This window comes from Ictalurus punctatus, chromosome 28 (genome assembly GCF_001660625.3).
Source record: "Ictalurus punctatus breed USDA103 chromosome 28, Coco_2.0, whole genome shotgun sequence".
In the NCBI taxonomy this organism is placed as follows: Eukaryota; Metazoa; Chordata; class Actinopteri; order Siluriformes; family Ictaluridae; genus Ictalurus; species Ictalurus punctatus.
In genome coordinates this window covers 560354-578699 of record NC_030443.2, presented here as the reverse complement: position 1 = coordinate 578699, position 18346 = coordinate 560354, and the positions used below count along the sequence as shown (strand labels likewise).

At 44.7% G+C, this 18346-nt stretch overlaps 1 protein-coding gene across 1 annotated transcript in view; it reads right to left on the bottom strand.

Moving 5' to 3' along the window:
• The window catches only part of ar (androgen receptor), a 96274-nt gene extending 85879 nt beyond the window's left edge, over nt 1-10395 (bottom strand). The window contains exon 1 of the mRNA XM_017459546.3: nt 8579-10395. Within this exon, the coding sequence (XP_017315035.1) occupies nt 8579-9915 (1337 nt within the window). The 5' untranslated portion in view covers nt 9916-10395. The remainder of the gene's footprint in view (nt 1-8578) is intronic.
• Nucleotides 10396-18346: the final 7951 nt, after the last annotated feature.

Below are 18346 nucleotides of genomic sequence, written 5' to 3'. Positions count from 1 at the left end.
GAAAAGAACAAATAAAAACTCATTCAAAATGTTTAATACATCATTAAAAAAATATTCTGCTGTTTAGTGAAGAAAGAACATAAGAAGAAGGAAGAATGACACACGGTCATGCTAACTAACAAGCAACTTGAGAGTCTTAATTCATAGTCAGCACCTGTACATACACAAATATCTTCCTTCACGGTGTTAATACGGTTTCTTTTTCTGAGCTTAGCATTTATTTTATTTTATTGCCTGACTCAGAGGCATCTTCGTTATGTAATCATCATCGTTCAGTTTGTTGTAGCGCAGGGGCGTCCGATCTTCTCCGCACAGCGCCGGTGTGGTTTCCGTTCCATCTACACAGAAACCACACCCGAGTCTACTGAACACCACGCTCCACTGATTACACAGGTGGCATGAGGTGTGGCTCCTGCCTGACCGCAATGAAAAGCCGCTACCACGCTGACCGTCTGAGACGTGAACGTCGCCTCTGATCTCAAGCGAAGTGTGTGTTTGATGTCACTAATAAATTAATCCAAGTGACGTGATAATTATCCGTACGTTCCGTTTGACTGGCAACTCATGTTGATTTTCCTTTTAACCCAAAATCCAAAAGATGTGAAGGCTACACACGCACACACACACACACACACACATATATATATAAATATAAATATATATGTAAATATGTCCTTTACAGGCACCCTCTGTTCACCGTAATATTTATTTATTTTAATTACTGCTGATGAATAGATCAAATCTAGAAAACAATTTAGGGGGCACAAACTTTTACACAGCAACGCTTCCGATGTATATTTATCGTGTGTGTTATATTTATCAGCGATGTGATCGGGTCATGTCATGCTAGTTCTAGCTAGCTAGCATTCCATTAACCTGACAGACAAACAGCGATGTGTAACAGAGGGAAAGCCCCGCCCCTTTTTTCAAAATCAGGAACTACAGTTGAGTGACAGGTTCTGTGGAACAGAATTACCCAACGCGTGATTTAACGGTTTATTAACGCTTTTATTACAGAATCATGGACTGCAAAATGTACAAAAATCGTTCTTCTTTGGAACCATTTCATGCACCTTTAATTTTTCAAAAATGCACATCGTCGTGTCGTATCCATGGTAACCACACCAGGATAAGTTATTATTGACTGGACTGGTAAATTCAATTTGTACTTCCCTGAAGGAGCATCCATCTGTTATGAGTCCTTCTACTGATCTGGCTATGTGGAGTGGTTTTTACACACACACACACACACACACACACACACACACACATACACTGCTTTTCTGTTTGACCCCATATTAACCACCCACACACTCATAATTAACACATTCATTTATAAATGTTTTATGTAAAAATGCAAAGTGTGTGTGTGTGTGTGTGGGGGGGGGGGGGGGGGGGGGGGGGGGGGGTTTCTACATGTGAATGTGGAGTTCCAGGTTCTCCCTGCGAGATCCCTGACAGGAAGTGAAGTCCTCGGATTTCTCACCATTCGGATTTCGGCCTCCGTCTCGGACGCTTTCGTTATCCAACAGAAACGCGACACCGGTTTAGACGGACGCTCACCTGTGCGGCAAACGAGCGGAGAATCTGTTTGGTAAACAGCAGGATTCTGATTAGATGAGATTTCAAGTGTTTGGTAAACAACCCCTTCATGGTGAGCATCTTCAGCACTAAGTAGAGCTCCTTTATCTGTTATGACCCGCTGTAAGCAAGATGCAGATCTTCTGCAGCGTTCCTGAGGAATCTTCTCCCGTTCCTCATGAGCAATGTCCTCCAGTTCAGGAATATTCTCGGGTCTGCGTGCTGCGACCGCCTTCTTCACATCCCACCAGAGATCTTCTATGGGGTTCAGGTCAGGTGACCGTGACGGCCCTGTAGAATCTTCCAGGACTTCTTCTGCAACCGAGCCTTGGTGGAATTTGAGGTACGCTTGGGATGGTTGTCCTGTTGGAAGGTCCGATGATGCCCAAGCTTCAGCTTCCTCCAGACGTACCGCTGATCCGTCGTGCGGAAAAGTTCCAGTTTAGTTTCATCGCTCCACAGAACAGAATCCCAAATCTTCTGAGGATTATTTATATGATTCTGAGGCGACTTTTCTTGTGCGCTTTGTGTTCGTGAAGCTCGTCCTGGGAAACCGCAGCGGAATCATTCTCTTACGTTTCTCACCTTTATGTGGAGTTTTATTGTTAACACGGGGTTGATGTTTCCTCACAGCACAGACAAACCTCCTACACTGAGCTGCACCTACACGTTCCTCTACAGGAACACCTCGGGGTTGTGTCGGCTGTGGTTACAGTGCGATCGCTGCTGTGACACAACTCTATTCAGCTGAAATCACATTCAGCAAACAATACAGTTCTTAAGTGTGATATAGTTTTCGTTTTTAGAAGAGCTGTTTACAAAAGCAATCCAGACTATAGTTATAAAAAAATATATTTTTCAAAAACATTTAAATAAGACATTTCTGACTGAATCTGACCCTTTGTTTATCTTAATAACTTCGGCTAAAAATCATGATATTTTATGTCATTTCAAGCTATAAATGTATGAAGTTTAGCTACAAATTTAACCGTCACGTTTCATGTATATATATATATATATATATAATTATCATCATTATTATTTTTTAGTATTAAGGAACAAATGAACTAAATTATGCAGATAAAATCCAAACCTCACATGTTTATAGTGTTTTCTATGCACTTTTCAACTTGACCTTTTTACACTATAAATTTAACTTTTGTAGAACAGCAACAAGGACCGTTTTTTTTTTTTACATGTATACACAAAACAACCTTTTTTTCTATAAAAAATGTATAAAACCAGTAAAAGCTTTTCTTTATGTGAGGACTGTAACGCCACCCTGTTATTATGAGGACCTGCGCTCCTTTTTCTGGTCCTCACAAAAGACTAAACACACACTGCCATTCAGTAACTAAACTTTACTTCAACTCTTTTTTTTTTAGCTCTTCTGTCTGAGAAAACAAAAGGTTCCAAGAATTCTTAAGCTTTTGTTCCTCTAGAGGTTCCTCCTAAAAAATTTAAAAAATAGGTTCCCTAAGTACATAGTACTGTAGAACCTTACACCACTGTTTCCCTCTCAGAGAGGATTCAGAAGAGACGCTCTTTAGAAAATTAAGACCAGTAGCCCTTGAATATCCCATTTTAGTGAGAGTGCTCACACACACACACACACACACACACACACACACACACACACACACACACACACACACACACACACACACCGCCGGATTCCACGGTAACCACCGTCAAGGCAACCCCCGAGTGAATAAAGTCCAAATGCAGGAAAAAAACCGGCCAAGTCTTCACACACACACACACACACACACACACACACACACACACACACACACGGAAACTCTTCTACAGCACAGCTTTGTCCTCTCGTTCCTGTTTGGTTTCTATTATTATTAATGATTATTTATTGCCTACAGTTTAACCTTTACGGTTTTTATTTCTCTGTGATCTGCTTCGTACTGAATTCTGACGCGTTATGAATTCACCGGTGACTGAGTTACATTAGATAAAAGAACAAAAACTGCTAACGTCGCTTTTTAAAAAAGAAAAAAGAAGAAGAAGAAGAAGGCGCCTACTTTATATTTCCACGAACGGCTCATTCGATTCTGACTCTGACTCTGATTCTGAATCATTTGTTGAGGATTTTCTTTTTAAAGAGTTCCAAAAAAAAAACCCTAATGAAAACTTAGCGCCTAGCAAGGTAATTAATTATCACAAGTCTTCGTGTGCTGTTAGGCTGGTTTTGTTTGTTTGTTTGTTTGTTTGTTTGTTTGTTTGTTTTTTTCAGCGACTTGCTCACATTTGTTTGGTTGCTCGTGACTCACGGTTCGGATTCTGTCCGTCTTAAACAGCGCGACACCGTGAGCGAGCACAGTGTTTCAGAGATTACCGGAATGACACGCCCATGCCGTGTATTTTTAAAAAATGATTGAGTTCTGATGTAAATCCTGAGCCTTTAAGGTATTTGGTTATTTGGATGTGAATGCGGCTGGAGTCTGAACGGAAGCAGCGGCACATGACGGAACATCGCAGGACTGAACGAGACAGAATGAAACTTTTTTCCTGTTCCTGGTTCCACGCTGCTAATAACACTAGCTACACTAGAACCCTCTGTATTCAGATGCCAACTAAAAGTGGGTGTGGTCTGGACCTGAAGTTGTCGTGTCGTCCTTCTTGTTGTTTTTCCGACGTAACTCTGTACGAACTACCACGCAAAACCACACCCCTTCTTTTTTCCCTCCAATTTAAACACGACTCTAGAACGACTGACAGCCGAGTGGGCGTTTTCGATTCTCTGAGCCAGCAGGAAGCCCCGCCCCTTCCCTCCATCTAACATTAAACATTTCCTCACGTCCCTACAGCGGAAAACGAAGTTGTACACTTTACGAATCGTTTTAACGGCAGGCAGTGATCATTAAGGGGTGTCCATCGCCATGGCAACTGGACCGCGCGTACGTGAGTTTTACGGTAACCACGAAAGGAAGAAAAAAACTGCCACGTTTCTGTTTTACAGATATTACACGTTCATTAGCACAAAGCCTTAATGCGTCGTTAGAGTTTCTCACCGAGTTGCTGACATTTGATTCAGATTCCATACATATGACTCACTTTTTGGATTTGATCTGTTTTTTCCCCTCTGTGTGTGTGTGTGTGTGTGTGTGTGTTATTTGGTTTTACAGCCATATTTGCCTGAGAAAATGAAATGGCTCCTCTTCCTAATAACGCTGCGTGTTAATTACGGGGTTTTTTTCAGGCTGCGAGCGTTTTTAACAGCGCCGCTGCTTTGATTCGACTCTTTACAGCTTCAGTTGCTTCTTTACGACTCATTTGTTGCAGGTTGCGTTTTTTTTTTTTTTTTTTCGTTAAACGAGCGAAAACACTGCCGCTAGTTAGACCTGATTCATTTAAAGTGCTAATTTGATACGGTCTGATGTTTTCTTGACAATATATTAGAAACCCGTGCAGCACATGTAGCGTTGTCATTAAAGACTGCAAGCTAGTGATACACACTTCGAAAAGAAAAATACACACATACATGTTCATGAAACATGATATTAAACGATTGCTTTTTTTATTATTTTTTTTCTTCCAGGATATCAATCCAGATTAGAATTTAAAATTCAATAAAAATGTCTTGAATTCACTTTGACTTTATTTCCATCTCATTATCCGCAGGTCCCTGATACCGTTCCTTTTTTCCTTCGTTCCTTCATTCATTTGTTGTTATTTGAATTATTTTCATCATCTTCCTGTTTATTCTGCTCTTAAAAACCACAACACCCCCCCGATCACCCCCCCCCCCGCGCTCTTCTTTGTTCTTTTTCTCTTCCTTCCCTCACATCCACCGTATCCGTGAGAAACGGGTTCTCCGGGGTTTCCTGGTTGTGGTTAAGGGTTCTCAGCTTCATAAAGAGGCTCTACTTGTATTAGGACAGATTTGGATATAAGGTTCTGCTGTAAGGTTTCCAAAAAAACAAAAACAAAACGAGCCACAGAAACACTACGGTTCTAGAATGATAAATAAAAGGGCTCTTTACGGTTCTAGATTTGATCAGTGTCTGTGTGTACGTGCACACGGCTCGGCCCTGCCGACGATACACGCGCAGGTAAGAAAAGGTTCTTCTGTGGATCTGTGTTTAGTTCTTGGGAAAATAAAAAGTTGTCCTCAGGAACCCCTTCTAATAAAGAAACACCCTGTTGCAGGGCTCCAGATAGAACGTTCACCCCAGAGTAACCTACGAACTGGTAAGGGGTTCTAGATTTGACTTTTTTAATTTTGATTCTAACGGCGCGTTACATCGTTCCCTAAGCAAATCTAGAACCCTTTTTAATTCTAGAAAAAAATGTTTTTACTCTGCAACCCTTTCGGTTTACACATAGAACCTTTTTCCTGAGAAGGACGAGCGAGGAACCCTTAAGGGTTCTCGGTATTACGAGTGTAAGCACTGTGCTGAATTTCTAATAAGAGTGATGATGTCATGTACTGGACATTCATACACGCTTATCAAAAACGCCAGATCTAGAACCGTGAAGCTCGGTCTCTCTCTCTATCTGTGTGTGTGTGTGTGTGTGTGTGTCTCTCTGTCTCTCTCTCTCTGTGTCTCTTATAAGGGATTATAAGGGAACCATATAGCAATCCGAGTGGAACCTCTTTAGGAAGCTAAGAACTCTTTAATTATCCGAAGAACCCTCGAGCAAAGCTTTTTTTTTCCTCAGTGAGAACGGAATCATTAGGTTTTTTGGAACGGACAGCCGGTTCCGCTGAGTTTAGGACTCGGACTTTAAAGGCGCAGAGCTTCCCAGATTAAAGCCGATTCAAGAATAAAGGCAGTGAAAAGATCTGGAACTGAAAACGAATGGGGAACTGCGCCGAATAGAATAAAACAAAACGCCACCCGGTTCCAGTTTCAGGCGAGAACGGTTCCACGAGTTCCGCGTCCTGTTCCTGTGTGCTCTAGGTTGGTTATATTGTTCAGCCTGCGCAGGTTCACCGGGTATATCTCGTACCCGGAGACTGGTTGTCCTTTCTCTTTTTTTGATCATTATTATCCAGTACTTTTTAAATTGCACGTTAATTATTTAATGACTTTAATTCATGATCAAAAGCATCAGAGTCTGAATGAGCGAGGATGATTTCGGGAACAGGACATGAACACCTGATCAGGACTGGAACAGCACCGGGGTTGTGGTTCTCCGTACAGAACGTCCTGAAGCTACTTTTATCTCTTTTAAGCAGTATTTATATGTCAGTGAATTAGCGCTAATGAGGATCTAATGATTAATGGCTGGATCTTACTGATTGATTGTTTTGGCTTTGAAGACGTTTACGCCGTTACGAGTTGCACGATTCGCGCCTCTGCGAGGTTAATTGACGACGCTGCGGTTTTATTTACCGCGTCGGGGGCGACGTGTTGGTTTCTCTGGTACGAGAGGGAATTCTGGGAAAAGACGTGAAGATCACGAAAACAGCGGGCTGCTACACGGAAGTGGTTCTTCACAGCAGTTCCACGGGGAATCATGCTGTCACAAGTTCTCTGGAAAATAAAAAAACACCCAAACCCTGAGTTAGAGTGAGTGCTGGACCAAAGGTTCTCAAGAGCGATGCCAGGAGAACCTTCTCACAAATCCAGTCCCACAAAGAACTTTACAGGGTTCCCTTTGCGCTGTTAAGGGATGATAGAGAACCTTGAAGAACCAATATAGAGCGCTGAAGAACCTATAATGAAACATCTTTTATCTCCAATGAACCATTCAGATCAACTCAAGAACCCTATACAATGGAAAATGGTTCTTGACGAGAAGCAGCTTCTCTGTAGAACCTTCGGTGCTGTAAAGAACCCCTGAAGAACCTTTATTTTTAAGAGTGCTCCTTCCGTAATCGTTACTCACAGAAATGATAACGTATTAGAGCGAGTGTGTTAATATTCCAATAAGAAACCTGGGATTTGAAGCAACGCCTCCGTTTCTGTCCAATCAGAACACAGAACCCGTGGTGCCATTTGTTCTTAGCGAGTCCCGCTACGTATAAGGAGTGGGTTTTTTTGTTTTTTTTTACAGGAATGTTAACATTGTAATTAATGAAAATGATAACTGAGGTGGGAGGTGGGGCTTGATTTTGGCCACGCCCCCTGCACGGCGACAGACTTCCACGCACGATGCCCTTTATTATGGCAGGACCCGGACGCGGTGACGTGCTCCGTATCGTAGGTTCCGTCACCGCCGTTAGAACACGCTGATATTCTCTCATATTCATTATCAGTTAGTAAAACATTTCAAATCTGCATTATTTATAATCAGTTCCTTCATTTTCCTCCCTTAAATATTCATTTAAAAGCCCGACACAGCTGAGTTGAACACGGGATCAACAACACGGGATATCGTCAGCGTGCTTTTAAAGAATCCTGTTCAAAAAATTACACAAAAAATATTTTATTGCAAAACTAATAATAATTAAACACCATCCCGAACATCTCTGTTTAAAACTGCAGATCAGTAAATCAGTGTCAGGAGACGGATTCAACATTCACCCCAGCAGAGTGTTAGCAGAGTCATCTGTGTGTGTGTGTGTGAGTGTGTGTGTCTGTGTGTGTGTGTGTGAGTGTGTGTGTGTGTGTGTGTGTGTGTGAGAGAGAGAGAGAGAGAGAGAGACGCCAGGTTTATGTCTACAACCATGAATTATAAATAAAAAAAACTCCACAAGCAATGAACGATAAGTGGACACACACACACACACACACACACACACACACACACACACACACACACACATTGAAACAACAGAATCAGCATTCAATGAGATTGGGGAGAAATGTGTGTGTGTGTGTGTGTGTGTGTGTGTGTGTGTGTGTGTGTGTGTGTGTACATGCTACAAAAGATTCCTCGAGTGCATTTCTAGCTCACTACACTAATAGTTTTTAAAACTTGAAGAACATTCCGGGGTTTTCTTTCCTTTAGTGTTGTGTGTGTGTTGTGTGTGTGTGTGTGTGTGTGTGTTGTGTGTGTTGTGTGTGTGTTGTGTAGAACCAGGGTTACTCACCTCCCGTCCTGCATCGTGCTCACATCCAGCCATTCCCCGTCTTCGTTCTTCATGCACGTGGCAGTTGGGTAGGACACGCGGGGTAACACGGCGCCGCTCTGGTGGTGGTACCAGGGCTCGTGCGCGGCGCTGAGAGCCGGTCCCGGTCCGGACCGCGCGCCGTAGTCGTACTCGTACGGGCTGCAGATGAGCGGTGCGTCCAGTCCGGCGGAGGAGGAGGTGCACGCGGGATTCCCGTACTGCGCAGCGCCGTGACAGTAGCGAGTCAACGGCGGCGGCGGCATAGCCTCGGACTTCACGCGCACGTTGCTGTAGCTCGGCCAGTAGTAGTAGTAATCGTCACCGTACCTGTCGTGCGGTACCTGCACGGGCGGCGCGAGCTCGAAGTTTACCTGCGGGTCGTGTTGTTGTCGTTGTTGTTGATATTGGCAGGACGAAGAGGAAGACGACGAACCCGCCGCCGCGCTCGCGCTTTTGGAACTCATCAGGCTCGTGACGCCCGGTCCGAACCCCGAATCTTCCGCTATCGCTGCTGTATGGTGCTGCGCGCGAGCTTGGTCCATCTGTATCGTCATCATCATCATATCCTCCTCGCCCCCGCTTTTGAACATCTCGAGCAGCTTGTTGTTGTTGTTGTCGCCGTGCACGTGCGGCGCGCTTCCCTCACGTCCCGCTGCGACGCCACCTTCACCTCCAACTGCGCTCGCGCCGTTGCTGCTGCTCCTTCTGCTCCTGTCGTCGCTTGTCGCGTGCAGCTCTTCCTCCTCCTTCCTCCGGCGCACTTCAAAAAAGTCCAAGCTCCTGTTCCCGTCCTGGTGCGCGTGCGGGTCCATGGCCAGCCCCAGGGACACGGACACGGCTTTGCACAGCTCGCGCGCCGTCTCCGAGATGGTCGTGGTAGTGGTAGTCGTGCTCGTGCTACCGGAACAGCAGCAGCAGCTCGGGACGGCGCTCGTGTCACCACAGCCGGCTGTCAGCTCGTACGCGCTGCCGCGTGCTCTCAGAGCGGCGCTGTGACTGTCGCTGCTGTTGTACTCGGTGTCCGGGCAGAGCAGCTCGCTCAGCGTGGTGGCGGCGCGGGCCTCCGTGCAACTCGAGGTCTCTCTAACGTCCCGCGCGAGCGCCGCCGTAACACAGCGCGCTGTTCCTCCTCCTCCTCCTCCTCTTCCTCCTCCTCCGCCGGTGCTGCTAATCCCGCGCGCGTCTCTCCACTCTCCGTCCCAGATCTCCGCCAGCGGTACAACTTCTCCCGCCGCTCCGACATCTCGCGCGTCATGCGGACGGAGCGTTCGGAACGGAGGATCAAAACCTCCTCCTAAACCGAACCGAGCTTCCATACCAGTCCAACTCACGCGCGCGAACACCAAGTCACACTTCTAAAGTATCTGCGTGCGATCGGGTTTGTTCGTAACTGTTGAAATGTCCGCTGCAGACGGTCCGTTAACGGAGCCGCGCCATCAGTTTACACACCAAACACACTCTCACACACTCACACACACTTCTCAGATGTGTTTTGTTTACCAACATGAGAATAATAAGAAATAGGAGGAGAAGACAGTCCGAGCATGAAGGTGACAGCAGAAAGGTCCAGCTGAAATTTAAGGAGTAACGAGGTAAAGTTTCCCGTCCCGGCGCGTGACAGTCCTGACACGGCGCGAGCGCACGACTTTTCCCTTCACCGGAACCGAGAAACGGCGCTGGAGTTCGAATTAAAGTGATTTGCGGAAGGAAAAGAAGTGGATCCGGTCCAAAGGCCTCCGCGGTTTGGTCTCTGCGTGCACGAGAGCCGAACCGTCTCCGTCTCCCTGTCTTCCCCCTCCCCGTGCAGTACAGAGGGCAAACCGGATCCGGGGCGGCGGCAGGGTTGCCATGTCAACAAAATCCCTCCTACAATTGCGGCACTTTCACAAAATAAAGTACAGTGTGTAAAAACATTAATACAATAATAATAATAATAATAATAATAATAATAATAATAATAATAATAGGCTATTAACTTTCTGTTATTATTATTATATACATTACATTATTTTATATATTACAGTGCGTTTAAATTTTTATTTGAATGATGGAATCTGAATGATTTCCTTAATAATAGGCTGAAAATGAACAATTCTAAAGTTTTATTAGCGTTCTTACAATCAGTCCATGCACACTCAATGTACTTCATAATAATGATAATAATAATAACCATTTAAAAAATATTCTGGACTGTGATTGGTCAGAAGGTGTTGATTAGTTTTCTGTAACAGCAGCTCTGACTGTAGAGCAGGTTTATATTAATGCGCTGGTTCTAATATGATATGTTTCCATAGTAACAGCTTGTTCACAGGGTTCCTATGGAAGGAGTCTCCAGTGTTAGCGCTTTGGAACAGTCAGAAGTAAAGCTGCAACTTTAAGTTTCCCAGCTGTTCCCTAGATTGAAATATTCCCAGCGTTCCCTAGATTTAAAAATTCCCAGCGTTCCCTTGATTTAAAAATTCCCAGCGTTCCCTAGATTTAAATATTCCCAGCGTTCCCTAGATTTAAATATTCCCAGCGTTCCCTAGATTTAAAAATTCCCAGCGTTCCCTCGATTTAAAAATTCCCAGCGTTCCCTAGATTTAAATATTCCCAGCGTTCCCTAGATTTAAAAATTCCCAGCGTTCCCTAGATTTAAAAATTCCCAGCGTTCCCCAGATTGAAATATTCCCAGCGTTCTCCAGAATGAAATATACCCAGCGTTCCATAGATTGAAATATTCCCAGCGTTCCCTTGATTTAAAAATTCCCAGCGTTCCCTTGATTTAAAAATTCCCAGCGTTCCCTAGATTTAAATATTCCCAGCGTTCCCTAGATTTAAATATTCCCAGCGTTCCCTAGATTTAAATATTACCAGCGTTCCCTAGATTTAAAAATTCCCAGCGTTCCCTAGATTGAAATATTCCCAGCGTTCCCTAGATTTAAATATTCCCAGCGTTCCCTAGATTTAAATATTCCCAGCGTTCCCTAGATTTAAAAATTCCCAGCGTTCCCTCGATTTAAAAATTCCCAGCGTTCCCTAGATTTAAATATTCCCAGCGTTCCCTAGATTTAAAAATTCCCAGCGTTCCCTAGATTTAAAAATTCCCAGCGTTCCCCAGATTGAAATATTCCCAGCGTTCCCCAGAATGAAATATACCCAGCGTTCCATAGATTGAAATATTCCCAGCGTTCCCTTGATTTAAAAATTCCCAGCGTTCCCTTGATTTAAAAATTCCCAGCGTTCCCTAGATTTAAATATTCCCAGCGTTCCCTAGATTTAAATATTCCCAGCGTTCCCTAGATTTAAATATTCCCAGCGTTCCCTAGATTTAAATATTCCCAGCGTTCCCTAGATTTAAATATTCCCAGCGTTCCCTAGATTTAAAAATTCCCAGCGTTCCCCAGATTTAAATATTCCCAGCGTTCCCCAGAATGAAATATACCCAGCGTTCCATAGATTGAAATATTCCCAGCGTTCCCTTGATTTAAAAATTCCCAGCGTTCCCTTGATTTAAAAATTCCCAGCGTTCCCTAGATTTAAATATTCCCAGCGTTCCCTAGATTTAAATATTCCCAGCGTTCCCTAGATTTAAATATTCCCAGCGTTCCCTAGATTTAAATATTCCCAGCGTTCCCTAGATTTAAATATTCCCAGCGTTCCCTAGATTTAAAAATTCCCAGCGTTCCCCAGATTTAAATATTCCCAGCGTTCCCCAGATTTAAATATTCCCAGCGTTCCCCAGATTGAAATATACCCAGCGTTCCATAGATTGAAATATTCCCAGCGTTCCCTAGATTTAAAAATTCCCAGCGTTCCCTATATTGAAATATTCCCAGCGTTCCCTAGATTGAAATATTCCCAGCGTTCCCTAGATTTAAATATTCCCAGCGTTCCCTAGATTTAAAAATTCCCAGCGTCCCCCAGATTTAAATATTCCCAGCGTTCCCCAGATTGAAATATTCCCAGCGTTCCCCAGATTGAAATATACCCAGAGTTCCATAGATTGAAATATTCCCAGCATTCCCTAGATTTAAATATTCCCAGCGTTCCCTAGATTTAAATATTCCCAGCGTTCCCTAGATTTAAAAATTCCCAGCGTTCCCTAGATTGAAATATTCCCAGCGTTCCCTAGATTGAAATATTCCCAGCGTTCCCTAGATTGAAATATTCCCAGTGTTCCCTAGATTTAAAAATTCCCAGCGTTCCCCAGATTTAAATATTCCCAGCGTTCCCCAGATTGAAATATTCCCAGCGTTCCCCAGATTGAAATATACCCAGCGTTCCATAGATTGAAATATTCCCAGCGTTCCCTAGATTGAAATATTCCCAGCGTTCCCTAGATTTAAAAATTCCCAGCGTTCCCTAGATTGAAATATTCCCAGCGTTCCCTAGATTTAAAAATTCACAGCGTTCCCTAGATTGAAATATTCACAGCGTTCCCTAGATTTAAATATTCCCAGCGTTCCCCAGATGAAATATTTCCAGCATTCCCTAGATTGAAATATTCCCAGCGTTCCCTAGATGAAATATTTCCAGCATTCCCTAGATTTAAATATTCCCAATGTTCCATAGTTTAAAATATTTGTGGCATTCCCTGGTTTGTAATATGCCAAGTGTTTCCCAGTTTTAAATATTTCCAACGTCGTCTAGTTTTATATCTTGTTACCTAGTCCCCTAGTTTTCACCAACCACTGTCCCGTTGCACTCAGACCCTTCATGATGAAGTGCTTTGAGAGTCTCGTCATGAGGCACATCAAGACCCTGTTGCCCCCTCACTGGACCGTCTGTAAATATTCGCGTATCGTCCCAACCGCTCAACAGACGATGCCATCGCCACCACCCTACATCCGGCCCTCACCCACCTGGACAAGACGGACACCTGCTGTATGTTCGAATGCTCTTCATAGACTTCAGTTCAGCATTCAACACAATCGCTCCTCAGCAGCTGATTGGAAAGCTGAACCTGCTGGGTCTGAACACCTCCATCTGCAAGTGGATCCTGGACTTCCTGACTGGGAAACTTCAGTCACTCCGGATCGGGAACAGCATCTCCAGCACCACCACACTGAGCACGGGGGTCCCTCAGGGCTGTGTGCTCAGTCCACTGCTGTTCACTCTGCTGAGTCACGACTGTGCAGCAACGCACAGCTTCAATCACATCATCAAGTTCACTGATAACACGACGTGGTGGATCTCATAAACAAGAACAACGAGTCCGCAAACAGAGAGGAGGTGCAGCGACTAACGGACTGGCACAGAACCAATCACCTGTCTCTGAATGTGGACAAAATGAAAGAGATGGGTGTTGACTTCAGGAGAACACGGAGCGACCGCTCTCCGCTGAACATCGACAGCTCCTCTGTGGAGATCGTCAAGAGCACCAAATTCCTCGGTGTTCACCTGGTGGAGAACCTCAGCTGATCCTTCAACACCAGCTCCATAACCAAGAAAGCCCAGCAGCATCTCTACAGAGCAACCACAGAACTACTGAGAGCATCCTGAGAAGCTGCATCACTGCCTGGTTTGGAAATTGCACCGCACTGGATCACAGCACCCTGCAGCAGATGGTGAGGACAGCTGCAGCCGCAACGCCACCAGCATTATGGATGACCCGATGTTTTATGTAGCACCGTGGACCTGGAGGAACGTTGGTTGGGTTCACTGTGTACTGCACCAGCTGTATATGGTTGAAGTGACAATATATGCCACTTGACTTGACAAATTGCTTTGCTCCACAACTTCTCCTCTTTTCCTGCTTTTTTAGTTTCCAGTCTAGATGTTTTGTTCATATTTGTGGCTCCTAACTGCAGTCACACTGGGGCCGCCTCCCAAACCACAAGCTAAAGCAGCATGTAGTAAATCAAACAGTATTACACAGTGCTCCAACATGCGGTTTGGGACGCTGCCTTCTGAGTGGAACGGAGCTGTTGGAGACGCTCAAGGAGCCGGAGTCAACTCTAAATATTGTTGGAACATGAGGGAGCACCATGCAGCGTTTATTCAACCTGGCAACCTAGCGTGTGCACACAAACACTCTCTCTCTCTCTCTCTCTCTCTCTCTCTCTCACACACACACACACACTCTCTCTCTCTCTCTCTCTCTCTCTCTCTCTCTCTCTCACACACACACACACACACACACATAAACACACACACTTTGAGCTCAGAATTTTCTGGCCTTGCTTTTATTAGCATGTTGCACCTCAGAGCAGATGATGTTTGGGTGTTTCGCTATGACTGATACGTGTGTATACCCATATATATATGTGTGTGTGTGTGTGTGTGTGTGTGTGTGTGTGTGTGTGTGTGTGTGTTTGTGCTTTTTGTATCTTTTAGCATGAAAGTGGAGTGAATTGAACCTTGAAGGCCTTGAACTTTTTTTGTTGTGGCTCAGAAGTGGAGAGCAGCCAGAGCATGCAAACACACACACACACACTCTCACAGTGCAAGGAACTGATCTCCTTTTTAAGGTTGAAAACGCATCAAAGATAGATTGTTAACTCAAAACTCTACAGTAGCTGATCCTGTGTGTGTGTGTGTGTGTGTGTGTGTGTGTGTGTGTGTGTGTGTGTGTGTGTGTACATTGCTTATTGCTCCATAGCTCAGATTACACACATCACAGTGCAGCCTAAGTTTAAATTTAAGCACACATTTAAATCCATTATAGCCTGTAGAGCCTCAGCACACACACACACACACGCACACACACACACACACACACACACACACACACACACTGGATAGAAATTTCAACCTTTGTTATATAAATAACAGTAAATACATTTACAGGCAAACTACATGGGTTCTCCAGGTTCTCCAGGTTCTCCGGGATCTCCAGGTTCTCCAGGTTCCTCCCACCACTGTAACTGACTTTATATTATTCATCTCTTTATTGGGCGTGTATTCGTATCGCCTTAAGGCTTTAAAAGGGCAACAGGTGCAGGTGAGGGTGGGTGGGCGGAGCCACAGCTGGACAGGGCATATAAAAGGGCGAGTTCCTGGCACAGGTACAGAATAAGGACATGTGGTCATGTGACCTACTACTGCTCAAGCATGGCCACGCCCCCTACAACACGCGCTTACATAAAGATGAAAGCAATCAGTGTTCATCAAACAGTTGTTACAAAACTAAACAAACAAACAACATAATAAATGTAATATACCTATGAGAAGCGATATGTGGGTCCAAGCACCTAGGATGAGCCATATCACACAAATATACTTTGGGATTGTGCCTCACTTCCTGTTTGAGGGTTTCTTCTTAGGGGGCGCTAATGAGCCCTGAGGCCACGCCCAGATCCAAGCTATTCCCGAAACCTGATGAGCATTTCTGATGCTTTAGAGTCTAAAGTTTAGACAAATTGTGTGAGTTTTTACTTACATAAATACTTAAGTAAAGAAAAAAAGACATAAATACCAGATAACTTTCGCTTTGATCCTTACATAAATTACCATACTCATTTCAGAGAAGGTGACCTTGAAGTTCGAAATCATACGGATTAAACAGTACATTATTTAAAATACTATTTAAGTCTGTTTATGACATACCTTCTCTCATGTTTCATCTCTTTAAGCCATAAAACTGTAGCGTTTCTCTCAGCGGCGGCTCGTGCTCACGATCATCATACACACACTCACTACACACACACACACTCCGGCGTTCTGTATAAACTCATAAGAATGAACTGGGTTATTATGAATGATAAAAGGAGATCAGGGTGGCCGCTGAGCGTTTTAGCTCAATCTGGCAACAGTAACTAAGTGGATTAGCACAAGATGACATATTGGTTTAAATCTGGCGAGGAACACAGTGATGTTTTAAATCTGTAGCACCTCAGCAGGACTGGTTGAGGACGAGGACGTCATTGTAGAACCGTCTGGTTCTGCAGAAGCGTTCAGCAGGGTATTAAAAACACCCGGTACTGTGTTCTGTCCTTAAGTGTGTGAGTGTTTTTCCAGCCCACTTGCCCCAAGTTGTTGTTGTTGTTGTTGTGTGTGTGTTTATTTTGTGTTGTTGTTGCTAATGGTGACCCACCTGCCAGTGGATCTGAAGAGCATCAGAGTTCTGCTCAGGAAACTGGGTCACAGAGTTCATCACCTCAGCTGACAGCCGCGTTTTGGCCTCGTATCCAACTGAGACTCAGGACTCCGAAAAATTGTTTCTCATAAATATAAGCTGTCTGGCGTGCGTGCGTGTGTGTGTGTGTGTGTGTGTGTGTGTGTGCGTGTGTGTGTGTGTGTGTGTGTGTGTGTGTGTGGGTAAGAGTAGCTATTCTTGCTTGCACATTGTTCACATCTTGAGGGATGTTGGCTGTGTTTCACTGCAAGTATTTTTTTGGTTGTCTCTCTCTCCCTCTCCCCCTCTCTCTCTCTGTCTCTCTCTCTCTCCCTCTCTCTCTCTCTCTCTCTCTCTCTCTCTCTCTTGCTCTCTCTATCTCTTCCTCTCTCTCTTGCTCTCTCTCTCTCTCTCCCCTCTCCCTCTCCCTCTCTCTCTCTCTCTCTCTCTCTCTCCCTCTCCCCCTCTCTCTCTCTGTCTCTCTCTCTCTCCCTCTCTCTCTCTCTCTCTCTCTCTCTCTCTCTCTTGCTCTCTCTCTCTCTCTCTCTCTCTCTCTCTCTCTCTCTCTCTCTCCCCCTCTTTTGCTCTCTCTCTCTCTTCCTCTCTCTCTCCCTCTCTCTCTCTTCCTCTCTCTCTTGCTTTCGTTTCGTGTGTAGTGTTTGCTCTGTCCTCAAATATTGGAATCATTGTCATGGTTTCCTTCTAAAACATTTTTTGCTGGTGGTGACTCATCTGTCTGACTCCATCTCTCTCTCTCTCTCTCTCTCTCTCTCTCTCTCTCTCTCTCTCTCTCTCTCAGATTCAAATTCAAACAAGCTTGATTAGCATGACTGTGGTACAGTATTGCCAAAGCATCGGCCATAAGAATAAATAAATAAATACAGAAAGAACGAAGCAGACAAATCAAGAATCAAGTCCCGCACATATTTGCAACAAGAAAATGATGATGTTAAGACAAGTTTAAAGTTTGTACACCCCCTCAGACACTAGGACGTGTGAGAACGTGACTGAGGTTAGACGTGTCCGTCCACTGGCCGTCCGTCGGAGCTCCAGCTGCTGTTCTGATCAGACCCGAGTTTCCTCCCAGAACTAATCTTCATTTTGCTTGATTTGTCAGCGGCATAAAATTTGGCATTATATATTTTTTTCTTGAGATTTTACGCAATAGACGGATGGAATGTTTTGGTAATGGTCACTGTGCAGCAGGGAACGTTCCCCTGTTTCCACTGCTTCTGCATGCACAGGGAGCGCAGCCATCTCCGTCTGTGGCCTCGTTCACTGGCCAGAAGGTCAGAGGGTGATCACTGAGTGTGTATCTGCTCAATGTCTTCCTTAACCAATCACCTCTCAGAGAACTCTGCTGGTGTGTAGTCTGTTCTGTGATTTGGCCATGCGATGCTCTTTTTGCCGTGTTATCATTCGTTTGGGCCGGGTTACCCGAGTTCTGCCCTGGTCTGGACTGAGGAACGGGTTCTCCTGCCCGGGTCGTCCTCCTGGCTCCGGTGGGCGTGAGCGTGGTGTGAGGTCGGGTCGCTGCGTTTTAAACGGTCGTAGAACTGGAGAGCTCTTTTCGGGAGCGGGCGTCGTCCTGATGTGAGTTATCCGGCGTGGTCCTGTGTACATGACAGATTTGGGTGTGCAGTCTTTCGAATTCTTGACATTTCAGGGCTCCTCAGATCATATCTTACTGCCGTATCACGCGACAGGTG